Consider the following 26,120-nt stretch of genomic DNA (forward strand, 5'->3'; position numbering starts at 1 on the left):
TAAAGCCACAGCCATCTATTTACTATTACAGTATTGCAGGATGTTTTTGGATATAGCAGACTGGCTGACACTGGCTCTTTAGTGTTTTAGCAATGAGCACCATCTGAGGAGACAAAGGCTATTGCTGTAACAACTTTTGAAATGGTTGACATCAATGGTCACACAATACACAATGACAGGGCATGACAACACAAAAAAAAAACTTACATTTTAGAAAAACTGTATTTGCAAAAAATATCGAAAATCTGCAAAATTTATTTTTTTAATAACCAGTGGAAATTCAAAAATCCAGGGGGGTTTGGACTCTTCAGAAAAATGGTAAACTATGACAAACTTGACAATACTGATGCATAAATGATTTAGCGTACAAGTGTGAAAAATGATCTTACAGACAAGTTGGAGAAATTCACACATAAATATATTACCAAGTAGGCCAGTCAGTAGTCGTCACAGCTCCTAATTGGAATTTGAGCATCCTCAACAAACATAAACCAGCGAGAACAACGCTAAGTTTACGCAGAGGCACTAGACTCCTTGAGATGAGTAATATAATAATGTACATTTGCAACTAACAGTAATTGTAAAGAAAGGGAACCATATTAAATCATGTTACACTTCTGAACGTTAAGGCATTAATACACACAAAAACCGATAAAACTATGTTAAGCCGTTCTAACCTTGACAGCCATTCATTTAAGTAGAAGCTACAGGAATGTCAAATACCAACTGAGAAATGTATGTGATTGGTTTCATACCAGCCACTGAAAACTGTGGTAGAAGTGATTGAAACCAATGGCGATGGAACTCCTATGTAACATGTGGGGGTTAATGAGATGCTTCAATTCTGTAGTTTGAGGAATGATAAGTCTATAGATTTTTTTTTGCATTCATCGTTATACAGTATTTAATAAAAAACTCAAAATACCAAGTGTGTGCCATATCACTTCATGGACCTTATTAGTTAAGTGATTTAAAAATATACATACGTGAAGATGGATTTAATGAGTATCAAAATAGGATTTGTTTAGAAAATTTGTTTGTTGTCAAAATGCTACACAATTATAGTTACAAAACTTTGTGAGCAATGAAAAGTGATCAGTTTAGTATAGTTGCAAAAGCAGAGTTATTTACTCATAACTTTGATTGTCATTCTTTCAGCCCATCTTTTCACTCAGTTTTACTAAACTGGAAGAACATTCTTTTTTACACAGGGAACAGACAGATCACATCTTATTCAGGCATGCCAACTATCGTGTCACTTTAAACAGACTTCCACTTGTCTTTTGTAAATATGGAACATTGTCTCACATTTAAATTCAACCAGACTACCTTTTGAGCATCAGTAAAAAGTACTGAAATGGATTAAGTGAGCGATGAATAAAATATTATTGTAAAACAATTGGTTAAATCTATATTAAATACTCCAATTTGCTACAAGCAAGTACATTTGAGACAGAATGTTAAAACGGTACACTAACCTCTGCTATGACACTTCAATTCTGTATCTAAATACAATACTTCACAATGTAGTGTGTCTACTTATGGACAGTCTGTTCTGATTTCCCCACTGAAATTCAGAACAGACACATTGGCTACTCTTTGCTGTGCACTAAGGCCTCGTGGTCTTTGGATGCTCTCTATGGTACATGTGCGACTTGGTCTTGCTACTCTAGAATTGGGGGGGAAGCTCAGAGAAAAAAAAATGGGGAGTAACAATGAATAGGGCCCTATAATATCGGTTTTGTTTTTCCAGGATCACACTTTTTAAATAGAACATTAAATCTTGTTTCACAACAATGGTTAAAACATACCAGGTGAGCACTTTTGTGGTCTTGGGAAAATCTAAGACATTTCTGGGTGTAGATACCCTTTAATTCAAGCGTGCACCAGCCAAGAGACTTGTTTGGTTATCTGCGTTTCTGTGGCGCACATGTGAATGCAGTTTGCCTAACTTAAAATTTTTTTTTTTTAAGTATCTCCATCTACCAGAAGACTGTTATCATTAGCATCATTGCTAAAAGCTACACAAAGCGGCAGACAACCTTGTACACAGATAGGGTAATTCCCATGCCTTTGCTTCAGGGAGTTAAAGGAAAACATTGCATTAGTGATTTATATTATCTCTTATGATAATCTTGGCAAAATACATTTTGTAATACATTTAGTTGATTTCCTATTTTTAAATATTTTTGAATTCCTTTTTAAGGGCTGAATTCGTGATTCCACCCGCATCGCAGACTTTTGTTGGGCCCTGCATGAAGTGTGTGTGGGTAATTGCGGTGAGAGTTTACTACTTACTTACTTGTTTACTACTGTGTTTTTTTAAACCTTTATTTAACTAGGCAAGTCAGTTAAGAACAAATTCTTATTTTCAATGATGGCCTAGGAACAGTGGGTTAACTGCCCGTTCAGGGCCAGAACGACAGATTTGTACCTTGTCAGCTCAGGAATTTGAACTTGCAACCTTCCGGTTACTAGTCCAACGCTCTAACCACTGGGCTACCCTGCCGTCCCTGTTTGCATCTGTGTTTTCTGCCATACAGTTCCTGTTGTTGCTACATTGTGGACACAATAGTTCAGTTCTAGCAGCTGTTGCACACTTCATTAAGCTAAACACGGATTTTCACCTTGTGTGTCCGTTTCTTGTTGTAATAAGCCCTTAAATCTGGAATCCTTAATGGTGAAACAGCCACGTCCGTTTGCGATATTACCTTCAACAAAGTAACTGCAAACAGTTTTTTTCCCCACTCGGACATCTTTTCACGCACGATAGAAGAGCACAATATGTACTGCTATTTTTGTGTGTGTGTGTGTGTGTGTGTATATATATATATACTCCTTAGCTCGGCAACAAAAACAAATGACAACAGTGGTGGGGGCGGTCAGTGGCGCCGTTTCACCCTACTGCAGATTCCATCTTTAAATGCAGAGCTTGTTTGTGGCTCAGCACTACATTCATATAGTCCAGACCCATTGTCCATGTCAGGCAATAAAGAAATGCATCTTTAGGAGAAAAAAAGAAGTATTTAACCGATCTGGAGAATTCCTGTATATACACACATACGCACACACAAACACGTGTATGGTGGAAGGGGTGCTTCATAAGGGTTGTCCTTACATTGACCTAGTAGTCACTACTATAGACTAACAGTTGAGGTCTACAGCAGCGGATCGAGGTTACAGAGAGAACAATCTACACGGCTAAATCCCTAAAGTAAAAATAACAGCTAAAACTGCCTTGATGTTCACTTCACCATGATATTCTATTAAACACAGCTAAATTAAAAAACTAAACGATTTAAAGAACTAGACGCTATATTGGAATCAACCAGGAGTGCAGCTTCTATCGGAGAAGAGTGCTTTAAAATCATCTCACTGTAACCTAAACAAAAATCATAAAATAGAGAAAACAAAGCAGATATATCTCTATGTTCATCATACTTACACAAGAAATATAAAGAAAGAAATATCTAAAAAAACACAACTCCAGTGTTTACCTTTTCTTAGTGTTTGTAACAGGGACTAAGTGTTTTTCAGAATTGTACTCATCGTGTGGTAAGAGAAAAGCATGGTCCTCCTTCAGTAGTAGTTTATGATGTCCTGTCTATTGCAATAGAGTTGAGACTGGGCCATGTAGTGAGGAAGTCCTTTAGTGTGGAAGCATGCTTTTCAGATCATTCAGCTAGGATGCCAACAGTCTCCCCAGCAGGTAGCTTAGGTTCTAATGATCCCACAACACTTTCCAAGTCTCATTCTGCACCAAACCGCTCAAGCTATAAATCCTTGTAGTGTCCAAATGTTTTTCCCCCACAGGAAAAAAGGGACAGACAGAGTTCCTTTTCATGTCAAAAGGTGTGTTAAAACAATGCTTGACCAACAAAAATGCTAATACAAACTGGGCAGTGCTTCTCCGCTGTCCCCCCCCCCCGCTCCAGATCAGTGCGAGTCCGAGGTGTGAGCTTGGGTTTCAGGGTCCATGTGACTACTACCACTTAGTGGGGAAGAGGCCTCTGCTCACTCTCATCTCATGCGGTTCTGCCTCATGAGAGGCACGATGCAGGAGGGCGGGCCAGCCTTGCTCAGGAAGGGGTGCTTGAGCAGCTCATTGGCTGAGGCCCTCTGGGTAGGGTCTCGCACCAGCAATTTGTCCAGGAAGCCCTTGAGGAGAGGAGAAACCTGGGAACGGAGAGAAGGAAAAACAACATCAAAGAATGAGTATCGACTTCAAAATGTTGAATAGCAGGGACATAGTTAACCATGGGGCCTTTTGTGAGAGATGGGCTCTTTCTGGTGTGCCTAGTACCTTGTGTAAGTTCTTGAGTTTGGGTGGTAGGTTGTCACGGATCATCTTCATAGCTTTGAGGGGGGGCTCATTGAAATAGGGGGGTTCTCCGTCCACCATCTCAATCACCATCACCCCCAAGGACCAGATGTCCACCTACAGGGTAGAATATTGTATATACACACAGTGATCAACGATAGTTTAGAATTATAATGCACAAAAAAACAAAACTAACGGTACCTTACCTCAGGCCCATAGGGTAGTCGTGAGATGAGCTCTGGGGCCATCCAGTAGGGTGTGCCTACCAGGGACTTGCGCCGCTGGACCTCTTTAGACACCTGGGCGCAGAAGCCAAAGTCTGACAGCTTCACCTGGGGGGGGGGGGCAGAGGAGAGGGTCAGAGCCAGGACATTTTCAAAATAATGTCACCGCTGAGATTAAGACAACCTGAGTAACTGTTGATCAAATGCTTTTAAAATCTACCTAAAATCATAGCAGTATTTTTTAGAATGTATCTTTGAAAATGACATACTTTTTCAGCTGACATGGAAGTTGTGTGTTATAGATTGACAGGCTCAACCCTTTGTGTACAAAGAACAATCCTCCATCTAGCAATATGCTGCATTACAGTACTACACATCACAGCAGAACAACTCCCACAGTTTTCTGAGAAAACCTTTGCAATGCCTGGGTGGATAAATATCCTGTCTGCCAATTGTGACCTCTGAAGAACAGGGCTCACTGACTAAAGCATGCTTTGAATTGGTAAGGGGAAATGAAACACGCAAGTGAACAAGCTCGCGCACGCACCCACCCACACTCGTCTGCCGAGAAACAGCTGAGGGTGACTGACTACACTTCCCCTTGGGTCAACCACAATAAGAGCTAAGCGCAGCCCTTAGCATGCTAATCATGACAGCTACAAGTGACAAGTGGGGCTTGAGGTTGACACCTGGGCTCAATGAAACTGTTGTATCATCTGCAAACTGTTGTCGGGTAAATTAAAAACTAAATTAACAGCTTGAGCTTCAAGCCCTCCATTACCTCTCATATACAGTACCAGTCCAAAGTTTAGACACCTACTTTTTCTATATTTGTACTATTTTTCTACATTGTAGAATAGAAGACATCAAAACTATGAAATAATACATATGGAACCATGTAGTAACCAAAAAAGTTTTAATCAAATCAAAATAAATTATATATTTGAAATTCTTCAAAGTAGCCACACTTTGCCTTGATGACAGATTAGCAAAAATAAAGAAAAATCCTTGAATCGGTAGGTGTGTCCAAACTTTTGACTGGTACTGCATTACAATACTTTGGGAACAAACATGACTCAAAACAAGTTGCTCTTTTCCCATATCTTCATTTTGACAGATGGTTTTAAAGCGGACTTTCGTTTCAATATGAAAATGAAAGCCTGTTATGACTGGGTGGTATGGGGAGGGTTGTCACAATACTCTGAAGAATATCAAATAAACAAAACATGAATCAGACATTTCACACACAGCCTTATTATTCACTCAGATTCAGTTATTTCCCAAAGCTAGGCCTATATCACAAAATATTTTATATCAAACAGCAGGTTTTTCAAGGTCCATAGAGTTTAGTCTGTGTCCTGTTTTCTTTTTTTGCCATGGAAAATTATAATATTTGTGTCTATGAAGGAAGTAGTGATGTAGAGTTGGGGGTCAGAGTTTGGTGTCTTATAATTGTCTGATGGATAGGTAGTGATGCAGAGCTGGGGTCAGAGTTAGGGAGGGGTTAAAGCAACAAAATAATCCCAATGATTGACACTTGAAGTCGATCTCAGATCAATTGTCTGGGGTCAAGTTCACCTCCCTTTCAAGTAAGAAAGTCATGTTTGACCAATTCCAGTCCCCTTGCTTAGGACCCCGGGATCATCAAGGACTGAGAAGGTCAGTTCTGGTAAATTTTTTGGAAGGACATTCTATTCCAAAATGAATGGAAATCACATGATGCCATCTAAAATGTAATTTCTACCTCCAGAAATGGGCTCAATAACATATTGGTATAAATTATTTTAACATATTGGAGCATGTGCATATAACCAATGCATGGTCTATATTATCAGATGTGCTATTACTAATAAGCATTATCACCTGTAGCCCAACTGATGAGCATAGAGGCTATACAATTTACATAGGCTGAAGCATGGGGGTTGTCCACCTCCATTTACCACACTGGACACAACATCCTTACTGTCATTATTAATAATTTTATTATAAATATTAATATATAAATTATTCACTCTAAAAAAAAAGACATTTTTTTTGTTTTTATTACAAAGTATATCATTGCCCTTTTAAGACGACAACGCTCCTTTAAATTGGTCTGTTGTGCAAACCATGCTTGAAACTCCAATTGTACAACTGCATTTGTAAAACGATGCCACGCGGAATTGAAAGAGTACAGAAATAAACGTGGTAGCAACGTAAAACTGCGATCCCCCAGCTTTCAAAAGTGTTTTCCCGTGATTGCATGAAGAATAGTTGTGCATTGACAGCTTGTCAGAATACGTTTCCCCTCCTATGGCTCTAGCAACTTGAATGTGACTCGAGAGGAATATTTATCTCACATAGTTTACCTAGTTGGCTTGTTGCGTGTTCTATCCTAATAATCAGGTTGTCTGATTTTGTTTTAGTAACATTACATGGCAAAAATTGTGTCACTGGAAAGCTCCATCCTGAATGATAAAGTAGAGGCTTTGAATGACTGCCAGTAGCTACAGAAGGCTAGACAGCTCTGTCTGAGCTGAGCGCTGCTGTGGTTCGCATTAAAGACCATTTCATTCCCTTCATCTGAACATTGGCGTGTCATCAACAATCATACAGTACATGTCAGTTCAGTGCACATAGCGTAACAGAGGAAAATAAAATATTTGGGAATACATTTATTGTGGAATATATTTTGTAGGAGACATGCTTCTGTCTGTATTAGGCTGTGTCATTTCCAAACTCCCCAATGTGACAGAAATTCGTCGCATTGATGGAGAACTTTAACCCCTGGAGTTCGGAGTACTTACTCTGCCATCGTGGGTGAGAAGGATGGAGTCACTCTTGATGTCCCTGTGGATGACGCCCTGGGTGTGCAGCACTGACAGAGCCTTCAGCACAGACAGGCACACTGTGGCTATCTGCTCCTCATTCATCCTGGACACACACACCGGTCATTAGCACTCCGAGTTGACAGAGAAATAACATCACACACACAGTACAGGTCGCATTGCAGTGACGTGATGGTGTAGCTATGCGACACTACCACCTAGTGGTGAAACAAATAACTAAACAAAAAACATTTTGAGTGGTTACCATTGCTTGTATTGTAAAAACAACTATGATTTGAGCAGTTGAATATTATATGACTAGTATGAAACACAGACAATCTTAAATCACCATAGCCCAGGGCTGCCCATGCCTCTTCCTGGAGATCTACCGTCCAGTAGGCTCACTCCAAATCTATTGAAAACAGCTGATTCTACTTATTAAACCACTCACCAAGATCTTTTACTAGCTGAATCAGGTATGTTAGGTTAGGATTGGCCTGAAAACCTACAGGATGGTATATCTCCAGAAAGAGGGTTGGACAGCCCTACCATAGTCTTCTGTCCTGCTGGTCAGTTGTCAGAGAAGCAGATCAACGGTCATTGCTATCCGGTATCCTTGGTACGTCCAACTCCGACATCACCCCATTGAAGTCGAAATATAAAAAAGGTTAGAGGGTAGGGACATCCAAAGGATTCCGGATAGCACTAACCACTGATCAACAGACACACACCTGGTGTGTGTGACGATGTCAGTCAAAGCCCCTCCCTCCAGGAATTCCATGACGACCCAGAGTTCATCTCCCACCAGGTAGCTGTTGTACATCTCCACCACGTTGTCATGGTGATAGTCCCGCATTATCACCACCTGGAGATCACAGCAACCAGAGTTACTGAGGAGACCGTGGGAAATTACACGGCATATGACATCACTCATTATACACCCCTGCAAAGATATGCATCAACTTCACCCTCCATGAAGGACACATTTTTACAAATGTCAGCAAATCAGCTCTGTAATAGCCAATTCCACTATAAAAAGGTTTTGGATCACACAACTAATAACTTATAAATTCATGGCCTGTATTCCCTAAATATCCACAATCTTAAAACCTGTATCATCTCAATCGCATTTAGTGTAAGTCAATGACAGGGTCAAAAACAAGACCCCCATCCAAGTCCATTACAGTGACCAGTGTCCCCACCTCATTGAATAGCAGCTCCCGGCGCTGCTGCTTGCGCAGGTCCATCTTCTTGACAGCGACCAGTTTGCCGGTGCTCTTGACGGTGGCAATGCACACAATGCCGGTGGAGCCCTCTCCAATCTTGATGTAGTGGTCCAGGTAGGTGCGCGGGTCACCCGGGTCCACCACCATCTGTAGTGCGGCGCGGAACTGCTCATGGGACACCCGCTGGGGCTCCCTCTGGGGTGAGAGGGCCTGCTGTGGTGGTAGGGCAGGGGCCGGAGGGCGGGGAACAGGAGCCTTCAGCTGCTGGTAGCCGTGGGGGGGCTCAGGGCCCAGGACAGGGTGGGAGGAGTGGTGGGGTTCTCCTCGTAGCTGGCCCTGCTGTGGGGCTTTGCCCCCGCTGCGGCCACTAGAGGGACCATTGTGGCGCGGTGTTTCGTGTGTTCGGGCTGGCTTCAGCTCCTAGAACGGAGATAAAATGATGACACTGTAAGAACAACATCTTTATGTCTGAGAGCTCTGTCGATAAAACATTAGCTACAATGGTTTCCATTTTCTCCATATCACCCAACGTTCTGGTGTTCTCCTAACAGCATGTCAATACCTGGCTGGTGGGGCTTCTTCCTCCTTCACTGTCAGCGCGGGGGTAGGTGTTGAACGGCCTACTGCTCTGCTGTGCTGTCTTTATCACCCCCTCTGTGACAGGGAGGTTAGGCATACGGATGTTGGGCCCCGAGAGAGGCCTCTTATCCCGGGGCGATTGGGGGCTGCCGTCCCTGCCTGTGTAGCTGGACTTGGGCCTCTTGTCGCTGGGCCCGTCCCTGCGGACTACCTGGTCGTGGTGGTCCCGTGGGTCCATGTCTCTGGGCTTTGGCGGGGGAGGGGGTGGGCAGGGCCGCTCCCTCTCTCGGTGCCTGCTGCCTGGCTCCTGGCCCCGGGGCTGCTGCTGTGGCCGGCCGTCCTCTCTCTGAGAGCGGGGTACCCGCTGGGGATGCCGGGGGTCTCCACCAGCTAACTGGTCTGGCCTGGGCCGCTCCCTAGTGCATCAGAGACACGGTAAATAGGTTACATCTCTCTGGAGTGGTGGAAACTTTTCCGACAAGAGCCATTTTACAACAGTTCTGAAAATCTCCTGGCCCCCCTTCTACCGACACTGTACCTATCTCTGTCTCCATAGTGATCTGGGTGGTGGTGTGTCCGATGGGCCAGGTCCCCGTTCTCATGGCCTCCTCCCCCTGAGGATCCGGAGTCTCTGCGGGGCTGGATCGGGGGGCTGCCTCGCCTCAGGGAGTTGGAGCGGGTCACCGACATGGTGTCAAACTCATCCAGCAGCCATGTCAGCGAGCCGTCCACAGCGATCTTACTACCCCGCACTATGGTCTACAGGAGGGAGAGACACCAAGTAAGGAGGGGTTGAGATCAGACCAGACAAGAGAGACTTCCTGGACTGTCACAGCTTCATTCTAAAAATAGATATGATGACACGTAGATTCTATTTTCAGTGATGTCTTTTGCATTTGCTGTGTTTATTGTTTCGGAAATTAGACAATCATGTTTACTGTTTTGGTTCTGTGCATTCAGACTGTGATCCGAATCTGACGTACAGTAATCTGAGACAGTAATAGTTTGGTGCCCTTTCCCCATGACCTACACACTGAAGAAGGCTGTAAAGGCGAAACGTCTGTGTACGCTATCCCTGGTGCAGTGAAGAGAATAATACAAATAAAAACAAAATTTGTCAACAGAGAATGACCCTACAGTGAAAACATCACTTCCTGTTTATGACACACGCCTTTCTTCCCACATCCCTTTGTGACGAACCCTGACCTTGCGGGGCTCCACAGTGGTGATGACGGTGACGTCGATGAAGGGCTTGGGCCTCTTGGCTGTGTCCTCGATCAGAGACTGCCATTGCCGCGGCAGCCCCACAAACTTCTGTTCTTGCTCGTCAAAGTCTGTGTGCACGCGGTGCTCGAAGTTGGAAGGTGCCGAAATCTGGACGCGGGGCTTCTTCTTCTTGGTGAACATGGCAGCAGCCGGGCATCAGACCTGGAACACAGAGAGGAGAACAGGGGTGTATTCATTAGTGCACACCGTAGTAAACCGTAACAAAACATTTTGCAAGGCAAAACGGTTTGCAACAAAAAAACAAATGTCTTATTTCACAATTTCAGGTTGCTCCCTACCCGGTTCGGTCTGTTTGCTTCCGTTTTTGAATACACCCCAGGAATGAAAAGTCAGGGGGTTGCAGTGGAACAGTGTTAAACACATCAGCAGTCCATGATGATAAATGATAACATCAAGGATGTCCTGCTTCTTTTCAATAGCGCTGAGAGGCTAACACATGAAAACTTGATCTGCCAATCGGCCATTGACACACTTCAGACTAGAGAGTAGAGGTCGACCGATTAATCAGAATGGATGATTAATTAAGGCCGATTTCATGTTTTCATAACAATCGGTAATTGGCATTTTTGGACACCGATTATGGCCGATTACATTGCACTCCACGAGGAGGCTGCGTTGCAGGCTGACTACCTGCTATGCGAGTGCAGCAAGGAGCCACGGTAAGGTGCTTGCTAGCATTAAACTTATCTTATAAAAAACTATCAATCTTAACATAATCACTAGTTAATTACACATGGTTGATGATATTACTAGTTTATCTAGCTTGTCCTGCGTTGCATATAATCGATGCGGTGCCTGTTAATATATCATTGAATCACAGCCTACTTCGCCAAACGGGTGATTTAACAAGCGCATTTGCAAAAAAAGCACTGTCGTTGCACCAATGTCTACTTATCCATAAGACATCAACACCTTTCTTAAAATCAATACACAAGTATACATTTTTAAACCTGCATATTTAGTTAATATTGCCTGCTAACATGAATTTATTTTAATTATGAATATTGTGTCACTTCTGTTGCGCTCTGTGCAACAGAGTAGAGGTTGACCGATTATGATTTTTCGACGCCAATGCCGATTATTGCCGATACCGATTGATCGGCCTTTTTTTTAAAAATGTATTTGTAATAATGACAATTACAACAATACTGAATGAACACTTATTTTAACTTAATATAATACATCAATAAAATCAATTTAGCCTCAAATAAATAATGAAACATGATCAATTTGGTTTAAATAATGCAAAAACAAAGTGTTGGAGAAGAAAGTAAAAGTGCAGTATGTGCCATGTAAGAAAGCTAACGTTTAAGTTCCTTGTTCAGAACATGAGGACATCTGAAAGCTGTTGGTTCCTTTTAACATGAGTCTTCAATATTCCCAGGTAAGATTTTTTTAAACATTTTTAATTATTTTTATATCGGCCAAATCGGTGTCCAAAAATACAGATTTCCAGTTGATAAGAAAACCTGAAAATCGGCCCGACCTCTACAACAGAGTCAGGGTATATGCAGCAGTTTGTGCCGCCTAGCTCGTTGCGAACTGTGTGAAGACCATTTCTTCCTAACAAAGACAGCCAACTTCTCCAAATGGGGGATGATTTAACAAAAACGCATTTGCGAAAAAAGCACAATCGATGCACGAATGTACCTAACCATAAACAAGTATATTTTTTGAAAGCTGCATATTTAGTTAAAAGAAATTCATGTTAGCAGGCAATATTAACTAGGGAAATTGTGTCACTTCTTTTGCGTTCATTGCACGCAGAGTCAGGGTATATGCAACAGTTTGGGCAGCCTGAATTTTACAGAATTATTACATAACATTGAAGGTTTTGCAATGTGTCATGACACTGGCCTGGGGGTAGGTTTATGACAGTCATAAATACATCTACCCCCTTTTTTCTTCTCTCTACCCTACTGATGTGACTATTGAAAATCCCTTGGTTAACACAGAGATTCTGGGAATATCAGAAGGTGGAGGGAAATGAACCATATTTTGGTAATCCAACCAGTTGAACATATGCGTTGGTACTTAATGAATATGTTGTCAGTTCGGTCGTCATCTGAGACATTCTCATCAATGATAGGATGACAAACTGTACAGTGGAAAGTCTAGTTATCCGATTCACATGGACTTGTTGTGCAATTTAAATGTTTGAATATGAAATTATTTGTGATGGGATGAAATGTGATTTTAGCTTCTAAAATGTGAGATTTGAGTTTTCATGAGTGAATTAGGCACGACTCAGTGGCCTGCCCACGTGAAGCGACATTGGTTATAAACTATGAAACACGCCCTCCTCTCCTTTCCTATATAAAGCCTTGACAACAATATAACTTCCTGTTCCGGGGACATTAAGGCGACGGCCTTGACGTTAGAAGGACAGGTGACACCTACAGAGCAAAGCCAATCTCAGCTACCTAACGAAATTAGCATTGAATTCCCACGTGAAGAGGACGATCGACACGTCGAATTTCAACAATACCAGCCAGAATATAGCATGAGCATATAAGCATGGCAACGGGGTATGAACTTTGAACTCTGATTCACTCCAGCCGCCAAGCGTGGACTGGGAAATGACAGAGAGTATACCGTCTACCACACAACGACGTTACTAAAACGGGTACAGTTTACCATCAGAGACGCTCTTCAAAGGATGGGCAACTCGGCCTTCCATCTACCACCAACCTATTGAAGCGCAGCTCAGACTAAATATTCATTGCATTTTCCTTTTCCAAATAGGCGGTAATTTAGAATGCAAGAGATCCTGTATTTACGATAGCATAGCTTCTCCCTTTGTTCCTCAGTCTTCCCGCTCTTTCAATCAAACTCAAACCCCTTTCTTTGTGTAGCGAGCTGCCATGTCGGCTCCGTCCGCCAGGGACTTTTTCTTTATGACAATTTGTAATCAATGTATTATCTAGTCGATTTATGTAAATCTGTGTGATTAGTTAGGTATTTAGTAAATAAATCATTCAACCCAATTTGTATTGCTGATTTAACTTGTTAGCTAGGGCTCGTGAAGATAACCAAGAATTTACCACTTTCAGATGAGACTGAATAAGGTTACCAGGTCTTTAAGAGTTTATTCAGAAGATAACTGCTCTATAAACATTATTTCATGGTGCCTCCACTTTCTAGTTAATTATCTACCTGATTAGCTTAAATCAGGTATTATTAATTTACAGAGAAATTATTTTATAGAATAGCAGGTCATATCACTTAATCTGGCATAGATAACAAAACGACAAATGTAACAGCAATATTTAGACTTATGGATGCCACCCGTTAAATAAAATACTGAATGGTTCCGTATTTCACTGAAAGAATAGACGTTTTGTTTTCGAAATGATAGTTTCCGGATTTTACCATATTAATGACATAAGGCTCGTATTTCTGTGTGTTATTATATTATAATTAAGTCTATGATTTGATAGAGCAGTCTGACTGAGCGGTGGTAGGCAGCAGCAGGCTAGTAAGCACTCATTCAAACAACACTTTCCTGCATTTACCAGCAGCTCTTCGCTGTGCTTCAAGCATTGCGCTGTTTATGACTTCAAGCCTATCAACTCGTGATTAGGCTGGCAATACTAAAGTACCTGTTAGAACATCCAATAGTCAAAGGTTAATGAAATACAAATGGTATAGAGAGAAATAGTCCTATAATAACCTCAACCTAAAACTTCTTACCTGGGAGTATTGAAGACTCATGTTAAAAGGAACCACCAGCTTTCATATGTTCTCATGTTCTGAGCAAGGAACTTAAATGTTAGCTTTCTTACATGGCACATATTACACTTTTACTTTTTCTTCTCCAACACTTTGTTTTTGCATTATTTAAACCAAATTGAACATGTTTCATTATTTATTTGAGACTAAATTGATTTAATTTATGTATTATATTAAGTTAAGTGTTCATTGTTCATTCAGTATTGTTGTAATTGTCATTATTACACATATATTTTTAAGTAAAATTTAAAAAAAATTTTAAAACAATTTTTAAAATATATATATATATATATATATATATATATATATATATATATACACACACACACACACATATACATATTTTTTTTTATTGGCATCGGCCTTTTTTGGTCCTCCAATAATTGGTATCGGTGTTGAAAAATCATAAAATCGGTCGACGTCTACTAGAGAACATCTCTGAAAACCATTTAATGTAGACTGACACAATCACACTGAGTGAATGTGCTTTGGCAAATGCACAGAGAGAGAAACAATCAATCAGAGTACACAACCGTGTACGTAACCTACACAAGTTGACAATAGAAAATGACAAAATAATTTGTAGGGAGACCTCCCATAAAGACAAATAGCTTATACAAGTCGCAGCAATTTTCTTCAGAGACAATAATTTTATTAGTCAGGTAATACTCTGAGGCCCCGGGACACAGGCCCCAAGCTGCAGAGAAAAATGACTTCCACCTTTCCTTCACTAGCACATTTTTCCTCTAGCGTATTTCTCTATACTCAAACACACACACACCTTTTACATTCCGGATTCCTTCTCTTGCTTTAGATATCAGAGGCTATCCCTGAAACCAAATGCTGGGCTGCCTGCCTGCGATATACTGCCTGTTCCTGACCACAGTCCTAGATCCACCCAAGCTGCAGGGAAGGGGTGCTCTGCGAGGGGCTGAGGAATACTGCCTGACTGGCCCAGAAAGCAGAACTGACTCAACGAATGTTTGAAGTGTAATGGGATCATCCACCCATCTGCACTAACCTGTACAAAAAGGGCCACAGATGAGAGGTCAACATGGGCCTTCCATTAACTATTTAAAAGCCACTACTGCTGGTCAGAGTTGAACGCACAAGTCAGCATGATGACTATATCAAATAAGGCAGCAGCTACTGACAGTACTGCTAGATCATTTAGTTGTTTACAAAAACTGCGAGATGAGTTATCGGTCTACAAAAACAAATTGAATGGGAAACATACTGAGCAGCAACCACAGAGCCCCACACGACTGAATCTTGCTGACAGGCTTGTAAAGTGGTTTGCTGAAGTATTCGATTGCTCCTCTGAAACCCTGTCTTATTGGAGCCAAGCAACGATGGGGGAAATAGTTCAACACAGCCAAGGAAAAAGGATTATTCAATGCCAGAAGGACAAATACCATCAGAAATTACATTAGAGATGACGAAAACAGCAACAAAACAGATCGCATGGTGGAGCTCAGGCAGCAGTCTGCAGGCAGTGCACCGGTGAGACAGGTTTGAACAGGTGAGGCCCAGCTGAGAGTCACAGCAGCAGGTGTAGTAGCACCTCCCCCAGAAGGCCCTAGGACACAGACCTCTCTCTTCCGTGTTCTCCACTTCCCCCTACGGAGAAGGTAGCAGGGGGAGCGAGAGACAGGTGTCCACGCACTCAGACTAGACAGATACAGGACAGGAAATAAGAGGCCCAGAGAAAACAAAGGATGGTCACATTTTCAAATGTATTAACTCCATTTTCTTCTTCCTGTCAGTCAGTAAAGCAGTCATAAAGCCTAGCTTATATATCACTTCCATTCATGAATAATTTCCCTCTGTGTATGTAGAGAGTAGAGCTGCAACCTCCCACAAAGTGAACAAAAAACTTAAAGTTCAAAAGATGCTCTCCCCGGTTATGGAGTCCCTCACAATACATTAGCATTCTATTATGCACTGGTGAGCAGCAAGAAAGACACTTCTGTGGCAGTGGAGACCCAGATGGGTCATGGCCAGAGAGCTGTCTGTCTGTCCAAGCACAAGGGGTGTTCCACCAGCCTCTAGGCACAGCCACGTGTGTCAAGTATGTAATGTAGCAAAGCAAAAACACTCAATTTGAGCTCTTTGATCGGTTAAAGATGGGCCCTCGGTCAAACCAGTTAACATCAAAACAATTGTGCTTAGGGCAGACCCACTCTGGAGGATAAACAGTCAGGCATGACTGACGCAGCAGCCATTAACAGGAAAACGCCTCATCATTCAGACTCCACTGTCACCACACAGACCCGGACAACGGCACGTCTACTCGTCAACTGCCTTATTCTGCCAACTCAAAATGGTTTTCCTCTTTCCCATGTAGGCATACCTCACATACAATTTTTGAACTACAACACTTGGGAGGGTAAAGGACATGTAAACACATTTCAAAAACAAAGAGATTCAGGTGATGACTCATTTCCAGGGAGACTTAAGAGATTGTATGAAACCGTTTGAGACAGACATAGCTAATCACAAAAGCACATGTTTATGTCAGAGTCTAAGAGTACACACCTGGCTTAATGGTCTCACTATTGTTCAACATTGCAAAACCTTGTGTTCATACAGGAATATGCCTATATTGTATAGTACAACACACACATCCCTTTGACATGAATCATGTCATGCCAACTATATTCATTGCAATTCACTCTGCAATGCTCAGTGTGTTGCGCTCTCTCCTGAATGCAAAAGCAGTAGGCTGGGTCATCTCGGACACTATGCAGCCGAGTTGCACCTGGGTTCAGAGGTGATGAGGTCACACATCTTCAGGGAATTGTCTCACCTTGCCCCACATTACTCTGCCTGTAGCATCAATAATTCTGTCAACTTATCAGGATGTAGCCTAGTCTAGATGTTTGTGGGTGTGCTCTACTGTTGCCCTCTTTCATTTGAGGTTACTGCCCAGTGTTGAGTCAGAAGTGCAAACTAACTGAATTCTTCCTCTGAGATTTGCAGATTTACAAAGTGCAGTGCAAACACATTGTGACCTTGGAACCGGCCCCCAATTCCAGGCAGATTGCTTCTCATCAGTCTTGCCTATCTGTTGTTTACCAAGCCTGGTGTTGGGCTGCAATTTGCTGTAAAACAAATAAGGACTAAGTCTGTGAGCAATTACAGTAAATGTAGCAATTAAGATAAGAATACCAGCTTCCCATACTGTATGTAACCCAAGTGCTTGGGACTATACGGACAGTGTCAGATCCAACTAAATTACTACTACTACACCATTGCTTTCATTACTTTCGGGAAAAAAAAACATCAAACATATGCGTTAGGTTATAGCTTGCAAACACACTACCAAAGAGATGAAAGCTAGTCTGAAAAATATTGTTACTTCAGGGTGTAGCCTACCTCCCTCAATTTCCTGAGTGCAATCCCGTTGTTTCTGATGACTTTGACAGTTGTTTACATGTGAAGAAACACTGGAGACGTAGTGTTTCATGATTGTTTAGCAAAATATAACTACATTAATTGAAAAATAACAGACGTCCGCAGGTTTACGAAGCAAACGTCTGGTGGGAGGAGTGAATAGATACCAGATGTTACGCATGGAATACCACATGCTGGTGGTAAAGATTGTGTAGCGAGAAATCACTGCGTTTATTACTAATGTAATGGCTGTAAATAGCGAATTTGTTGGATTTGACCGCTATAATAACTTGTTTGAATAACGTTCTGGCTAATCTTATGTGTTTAGACCTCAGAAGTAAAGATGCATTTTTCAGCGGAGATTAAACTTCTCACGGTCGAGAAGCATTTTAGGTTAGCTTCTATTCGCTATTTTGACGTAAGAATAAGTATGAAAACAATTAATAACTACAGTAAAGCAACATGTTGGTTCCGATCTACTCACCAGAATGTCTATCCAACGCGATACAATCCAATTGATATCATTTCACGGTCACGCATGAGAACAAACGAGGAAAAAAATTATCGAGGCAGCCTCGCTCTGTGAGAAGACTCCTCCAAAGTGAGATAAAGAAGTTATTTCCACAGCGTTTCAAATCGATAAAGAGCTGCGGTTAGTGCACACGCCGTATTTAGCCAAAGGCACATTTATGACAGAACGAGTTATAAATAACATAATCCGAAACAGAACTGTAAATCTCTTAGAAGAGATTTTGTCGCATTCCGATGGTTTCACAAATGCTGGCCAGTATCATGACGTCACCGGGAAAAGGGGGTAAAAAGAGTCACGTCAGACTCTTTCAAATCCAGGAACGCCTACTGCCTTTGGCTGTGGTGTGTCTGTTCAATGATCATAACTTCGAACTATTCATTGTTGTTGAAAAGCAAGACAAATCATTCTCGATATTATTATCTATTATATGACACGACCAAACTGAAAACTTGACTCACTTTGCCACAGTAGTGGGAAACTGGAATGTTCAACTACTGGTAAATACTAATGTACCCGCTTATTTATTATAGCACTGTTTTATGAAGGATTTAAATGGCGTCTTGTGAAATACCCAGGGACTGCTAATTTGAACAGGATTGTAAACGGATGAACACAAGCAAACAGTAAAGAGAAATGCCTCTCAGGGAACAAAAACATGCATAGTAGCTTCCTCCATCAAAACTGTTCATAGTGTAAGCAAACGTAAACAAATAATGCTGATGAAGCAAATGTCACCAAGGAGATTTGTAATGATCCCTTTTGACTTCCATCATAATGAGTTGCTGCTAATGTGCAAGGGAATACATACAGTATGCTATAAATAGGGGTTGGAACAGAAGTAATTTTCCAATCGTTTCGTTCTGAACAGAACCCCTATTTATTTCGTTCCGTTCCACTGTACTTAAATAAAATATTTGTTTTACTTGATTACTATTATTTAATTCCAAGTCAAATTATCAATATAGAGCTGCTGCCTATGCTCTCTGACAAAATCACTATCAGTAGTTCTTAAAATAATGCCTTATTTACTTTTATGACTGCTGAATACCGACCAATCAATCACTTATATCATGTATTTTCAGGCTCGCGAAGCAACTGCTTCGATTCCTCTCCATCTTGTGCGTTCTCTCTTCTCTCGGTCTCGGTGTCTGCTCCACACAGACCGGACAAGTTTAAGCGGGTGCGCAATGGATTATGGTCATTGTAATTAATTACCAAGTATTCTGCACTACACTATGTAGAATATCGGCCTGTTGGAAACTACAACTCCCTACTACATTGCACAGTTCAGACTTCATCTAATTTATCTCTACATACACTACACATCACGCTCACAGAAAAAAAATGTAATCCCAAATAAATTGACCAAAGTTAATCAATTAGTTGTTTAAATAATGAAAATATTAAATGTTGGTTAATAGCTCAGCACTATTGTTTACATGCGCGATGGTTAGAAAAGTATAGGGCGGTGGCCTCCCGGGTGGTGCAGTGGTCAAGGGCGCTGTGCCACCAGAGACTGGGTTCCCGCCCAGGCTCTGTCGCAACCGGCCGCGACCAGGAGGTCCATGGCGCAACGCACAATTGGCCTAGTGTCGTCCGGGTTAGGGAGGGCTTGGCCTGTAGGGATATCCTTGTCTCATTGCGCACCAGCGACTCCTGTGGCGGGCCGGGCGCAGTGCACGCTAACCAAGGTTGCCAGGTGCATGATGTTTCCTCCGACACACTGGTGCGGCTGGCTTCCGGGTTGGATGCACGCTGTGTTAAGAAGCAGTGCGGCTTGGTTGGGTTGTGTATCGGAGGACGCATGACTTTCAAACTTCATCTCTCCCGAGCCCGTATGGGAGTTGTAGCGATGAGACATGAGAGTAGCTACTAAACAATTGGATACCACAAAATTGGGGAGAAAAGGGGGTAAAATTCAAAACAAAAACAATAAAGTATAGGGCGCAAGATGTGACAAATTTTGCAGGTTGAGAGAAGATGGAGGCGGCTAGGCTTGAAGCGCTGGCATTTTATTGCATGCATTAGCTATCTGAATTAGGCCCACAGAATTATACCTATGGAGGAGCAGCTTCTATGGAGGAACTTTGATTATCTCTGAACTTCCGAGAGTTGGCTTAAACCTCTTACGTCCACCTGAGACGCAGACGTCCCATCTAGGCATCTGGAAATGCAAATGCGCTACGCCAAATGCTAATAGTACTCGTTCAAACTCAAACGTTCATCAAAACACACATGCAGGGCATTGAATTAAAGCTACACTCGTTGTGAATCTAGCCAACAAGTCAGATTATTAAAATGCTTTTCGGCGAAAGCATGAGAAGCATGAGAAGCTATTATCTGATAGCATGCAACACCCCGAAATACCTGAAGGCGACGTAAACAAAGGAATTAGCGTAGCCGGCGCTACACAAATAGCAGAAATAAAATATACAACTTTCATTACCTTGGACGAGCTTCTTTGTTGGCACTCCTATATGTCCCATAAACATCACTATTGGGTCTTTTTTTCGATTAAATCGGTCCATATATACCCAAAATATCCATCTATGGAAACTGTGTGATTCAGAAAATAACACCGTTTCAAAACGCTACGTCATTTTTTTAAATTAAAAAAGTCGACGATAAACTTTCACAAAACACTTTGAAATACTTTTGTAATCCAACTTTAGGTATTAGTAAACGTTAATAATCTATCAAATTGATCACGAGGCGATGTGTATTCAATAGCTCCACATCTTCAAATTATCTTCCAAAATCTCTCTTCCATAACGTCCTGTCGGAGACCGGATGGAAAGTGGTCTCTCTAACTCGTTTGACCAAGAAACAACGAGAAGGCAATTGACAAGAGTGGTGACATCGTGTGGAAGCTGTAGGACTTGCAATCTCGGCTCTATTTAATTTCGTGCCCCTTGAACAATACATGCAAGTGGCGCATGGATATTTTTTTCAGTTTTCAGTGATCAGTTTTTCTTGCGCTTTTCGATGAAACAGACGCTCTGTTATAGTCACAGCGGTGATTTAACCAGTTTTAGAAATGTGAAAGTGTTTTCTATCCACACATACTAATCATATGCATATACTATATTCCTGGCATGAGTAGCAGGACGCCGAAATGTTGCGCGATTTTTAACAGAATGTTCGAAAAAGTAGGGGGTAGGATCAACAGGTTTAACGTTGGACCAATGCTACCTAGCTAACAAGCGTGTGTGGACAAAAGCCACCAGAATTAAAAACAGGATACCTTTTTGTAGTTAACAAATCCAATGTGAAACATACTATTGTATCCGTAACTAGCATTGAAAAATGTAATCCATTCTTCTCCATTAAAAAACTGTATTAATTTCTGAAATCCCGCTGAAATGTCAGTAGGTTACAGTATGCTTCGGAGGGGGAGGAGCAGGTAGTTTACACACAAAGATTTTTAGCCGGCAGGCAGACACTGGAATACGTTTCTAGTGACAGTGAGGGCTTTGCATATGCGCCTTATTGCGTTTGTGGGACTGAATTTTTTTCTCTCCGTAATGTAAAAAAAAACTTTATTAACCGACTTCTATCCGTTAAAAATAAAAGGTTATGTTCTGGAACAGTATTGATCACTTTTAATTCTTAGCTCCGATTCTGTTCCTCTAAAAATTGTTATTTTACCGGTTTCTGTTCTGTTCCCCATACTGGGTCCAACCCATGACTATAACATAGTAACACCAGGAGTGTAAGGATGTTCTCACTTGGTCCCTTTCAGACATTTTTTGTTGTTGGGTGAACACTCAAACTCAGATCCCTTAAAAAAAATGACCAACCGAACTGAAAATAGCAAACCGAACTGAGACCATTGAGAGATTTGATTTGAGTTAGGTTTGCTTGAATTTTGTGATCAGGTTCCTTTTTTAAGGCCAACGTGCACCACCCACTAGACTACTAGTGCAACACTGTTTCCCCTGCCATAAACCCTCATATTGGTACCACAGAAGAGAGAATATGGTTTGCAGAAAAAACATGTTTTTGGGATATTAAATAGCGATTTCCAAGGATGCACAGAAATTCCAAAATTGAGTTTTTAGTTCAAAATATGCTAAGAAAACTTCAATCTGTTTATTCAACTGTGGGGTTTGAAGTGTGAGAAGACAACATACTTGGTGAGAATCACAACACAAGAGCTAGAATAGATTTTCTATCCTAAAGGTAGGGTGTTAGGTGATGCAACAAACAATGGACGCTCTGCGATAATTCTACAAAAGGCAGCAGGAAACAAATCCATTTACACTAAATGTCAATGTGGTCGTCAAAATATGCAGTGGTGTAAAGTACTTAATCAAACTAGCTACTTCAAAGTATTTTTACTTATCTGTACATTACTATTTATATTTGACACATTTTACATCACTACATTCCAAAAGAAACAATGTACTTTTACATTTTCTCTGATACCCAAAAGTACTCATTACATTTTGAATGCCTAGCAGCACAGGGAAATGGTCCAATTCACACCCTTATCAAGACAACGTCCCTGGTCATATTGCCTCTAATCTTGTGGACTCACGAAACACAAATGCTTAATTTGTAAATTATGTCTGAGTGTTGGAGTGTGCCCCTGGCTATCCATAAATAGATACAAGAGAATTGTGCCGTCTGGTTACATAAGGAATAAGAAACTATCTATACTTTTACTTTTGATACTTAAGTATATTTTACCAATTACATTTACCTTTGACTTAAGTATATTTAAAACCAAAAACTTTTAGACTGACTCAAGTAATATTTTACTGGGTGACTTTCACTTGAGTCATTTTCTATTAAGGTAAATTTTACTCAAGTATTACAATTGAGTACTATTCCCACCACTGAAATTATATAATAAATCATTTGAAAACAGGAATATGGCAGTTGTAAACAATGTCTAAATATCCCAATACTGTAAGTTATTAAAATGTACACGACATGAGCCCAAATGTAACGCAACTGCCATGCTAAGAACTTTCAACACTGGGACAGCCAAATTCGGTGTGTATATCAAAATCGGTGTGTATATATTCTCTTGGCAGAAGGTATTCCTCAACCTACCAGAGTAAGATCGATGTGACATTGTATAGCAAAGTCCTGAGGGTGTTTCACAGTCGTGAGAGGTCCTTGGACTGAAATGCGAGGTAAAACTTTTTGGGGGGCTCATTTAAATAAACAAAATTCAGAGATACATTTTTTTTTTTTTAAAGTAGAGCTTTGCAGCTATGTTTTGATGTACGGGTTGTCAGGGACTGGGCCAAATTTACATTCCGCCAACCCCATTTTGATAATGAGTGCTAGCTTGCTAGCTGTGTAGGAGTGGTTGACGCTGTTCACTGAGGCAACTGTGGTGCGAGGCAGTGCTGAGCGGAATTGGCTGTATTGTGCCAGTGGAGAATTGTGATGAATGGTTTTATCCTTTAATTGAAAACTACCAGAATTCTGTGGCTACAGCCCCTTAAAAATGACAAAAACATAGCTAAATACCAGCTAATTGAAAATGTGTCCCATCTTGCGGTGCAGCTGGCAGCTCACTGACCGTCTCATCTGAGCCTAGGCTAATTGTCTCCCAACACTAGAGTAACTCAACACCAAAAACAACATTATAATGTAACCAAACTCAGGTGTAGGCCTACCTAAGTACATTGCCTTGAGAAAGTATTCACAGCCATTTACTTTTTCCACATTTTGTTGGGTTAGTCTGAAATTAAAATGAATTAAACACAATACCCCAAAATGTCAAAGTGGAATTATGTTTTTACAAATGAAAAGCTGAAATGTCTTGAGTCAATATGTATTCAACCCCTTTGTTAATGCAAGCCTAAATAAGTTCAGGAGTAAAAATATGCTTAAGTCGTCACAAGTTGCATGGACTCACTCTATTCAATAACAGTGTTTAACATGATTTTTGAATGACTACCTCATCTCTGTACCCCACACACACAATTATCTGTAAAGTCCCTCAGTCGAGCAGTGAATTTCAAACGTAGATTCAACCACAAAGATCAGGAAGATTTTCAAATGCCTCGCAAAGAAGGGCACCTATTGGTAGATGGGTACAAATTTGAAAAGAGTAGACATTTAATACCCCTTTGAGCATGGTGAAGTTATTACACTTTGGATGGTGTATCAATACACCCAGTCACTGCAAAGATACAGGCGTCCTTCCTAACTCAGTTGCCGGAGAGGAAGGAATCCGCTCAGGGATTGTACCATGCGTCCAATGGTGACTTTAAAAACAGAGTTTAATGGCTGTGATAGGAGAAAACTGAGGATGGATCAACAACATTGCAGTTACTCCACAATACTAACCTAAATGACAGAGTGAAAATAAGGAAGCCTGTACCGAATACAAATATTCCAAAACACGCATCCTGTTTGCAAAAAGGCACCAAAGTAAAACTGCAAAAATTGGGGAAAGAAATTAACTTTAAGTGCTGAAAACAAATAATTGCATTTGGTGCGAATCCAATTTAACAGATGGTGGCTGCATCATGTTATGGGTATGCTTGTTATGGGCAAGGACAAGGGAGTTTTTGATAAAGAAACTGAATAGGTCTAACACAAGCAAAATCCTACAGGAAAACCTGGGTTAGTCTGCTTTCCAACAGACACTGGCCAAATATACACAAGTTGCTTACCAAGACAACATTCAATGTTCCTGAGTGGCCTAGTTAGTTGTCTTAAAATCAGCCTTACAATCTATTGCAACACTTGCAAATGGGTGTCTAGCAATGATCAATCAGCTTGAAGAATTTAAAAAATATTAATGTGCAAATATTGTTCAATCCAGGTGTGCAAATCTCAGACTCATAAAGGCCCAAAGCTGTAATCACTGCCGAAGGTGATTCTGACATGCATTGACTCAGGGGTGTGGATACTTATGAATATTAGTTATTTCATTTAATACATTTGCAAACATTTCTAAAAAAAACATGGTTTTCACTTTGTCATTTTTTGGTATTGTGTGTAGACGGACGAGGGAAAAAAATGTCATTCATTTTTAATTCAGGCTGCAACAAAATGTGGAATAAGGGGTGTGAATATTTTCTGAAGGCTCTGTAAGCTATGTTATTAGACTAGCGCAGTACAGACTTGGTGAGAAGTGTCTGTCGGTGCTGGTGGGGATGCTGGGTGCGCACACACACACACACACGGTTGGCTTGGGAATATTATTTTGGCACTCTCGGCCTAATCAGTTGAGCTACTGAGGACAATATAACTATGATACAGCCTAACTGTTACTAATTGGTAAATACACTGCTCAAAAAAATAAAGGGAACACTAAAATAACACATCCTAGATCTGAATGAATGAAATATTCTTATTAAATCCTTTTTTCTTTACATAGTTGAATGTGCTGACAACAAAATCACACAAAAATTATCAATGGAAATCAAATTTATCAACCCATGGAGGTCTGGATTTGGAGTCACGCTCAAAATTAAAGTGGAAAACCACACTACAGACTGATCCAACTTTGATGTAATGTCCTTAAAACAAGTCAAAATGAGGCTCAGTAGTGTGTGTGTGGCCTCCACGTGCCTGTATGACCTCCCTACAACACATGGGCATTCTCCTGATGAGGTGGCGGATGGTCTCCTGAGGGATCTCCTCCCAGACCTGGACTAAAGCATCCGCCAACTCCTGGACAGTCTGTGGTGCAACGTGGCATTGGTGGATGGAGCGAGACATGATGTCCCAGATGTGCTCAATTGGATTCAGGTCTGGGGAACGGGCGGGCCAGTCCATAGCATCACCTTCCTCTTGCAGGAACTGCTGACACACTCCAGCCACATGAGGTCTAGCATTGTCTTGCATTAGGAGGAACCCAGGGCCAACCGCACCAGCATATGGTCTCACAAGGGGTCTGAGGATCTCATCTCGGTACCTAATGGCAGTCCGGCTACCTCTGACGAGCACGAGGGCTGTGCGGCCCCCCAAAGAAATGCCACCCCACACCATGACTGACCCACCGCCAAACCGGTCATGCTGGAGGATGTTGCAGGCAGCAGA

The 26,120-nt window shown here is 41.3% G+C and overlaps 1 protein-coding gene across 4 annotated transcripts in view; it reads right to left on the reverse strand.

The window, feature by feature from the left end:
- Positions 1 to 217: 217 nt before the first annotated feature.
- Positions 218 to 26,120, reverse strand: part of LOC112265297 (serine/threonine-protein kinase PAK 4) — a 36,706-nt gene continuing 10,803 nt past the window's right edge. Inside the window, exons 1-10 of one of the 4 annotated variants that reach the window (XM_042296018.1) lie at positions 19,157 to 19,177; positions 10,364 to 10,585; positions 9,696 to 9,916; positions 9,141 to 9,573; positions 8,555 to 8,998; positions 8,084 to 8,217; positions 7,332 to 7,458; positions 4,528 to 4,653; positions 4,304 to 4,438; positions 218 to 4,176 (exon numbers count right to left, since the gene is read on the reverse strand). In XM_042296018.1, the coding sequence (XP_042151952.1) occupies positions 4,021 to 4,176; positions 4,304 to 4,438; positions 4,528 to 4,653; positions 7,332 to 7,458; positions 8,084 to 8,217; positions 8,555 to 8,998; positions 9,141 to 9,573; positions 9,696 to 9,916; positions 10,364 to 10,564 (1,977 nt within the window). In that variant the 5' untranslated portion in view covers positions 10,565 to 10,585; positions 19,157 to 19,177 and the 3' untranslated portion in view covers positions 218 to 4,020. Of the gene's footprint in view, positions 4,177 to 4,303; positions 4,439 to 4,527; positions 4,654 to 7,331; positions 7,459 to 8,083; positions 8,218 to 8,554; positions 8,999 to 9,140; positions 9,574 to 9,695; positions 9,917 to 10,363; positions 10,586 to 15,604; positions 15,626 to 18,056; positions 18,368 to 19,156; positions 19,178 to 26,120 lie in introns of those variants that run through there. The other 3 variants (XM_024442452.2, XM_042296017.1, XM_024442453.2) reach the window with 3 other exon arrangements.

Source organism: Oncorhynchus tshawytscha, linkage group LG13 (genome assembly GCF_018296145.1).
Source record: "Oncorhynchus tshawytscha isolate Ot180627B linkage group LG13, Otsh_v2.0, whole genome shotgun sequence".
NCBI lineage: Eukaryota > Metazoa > Chordata > Actinopteri > Salmoniformes > Salmonidae > Oncorhynchus > Oncorhynchus tshawytscha.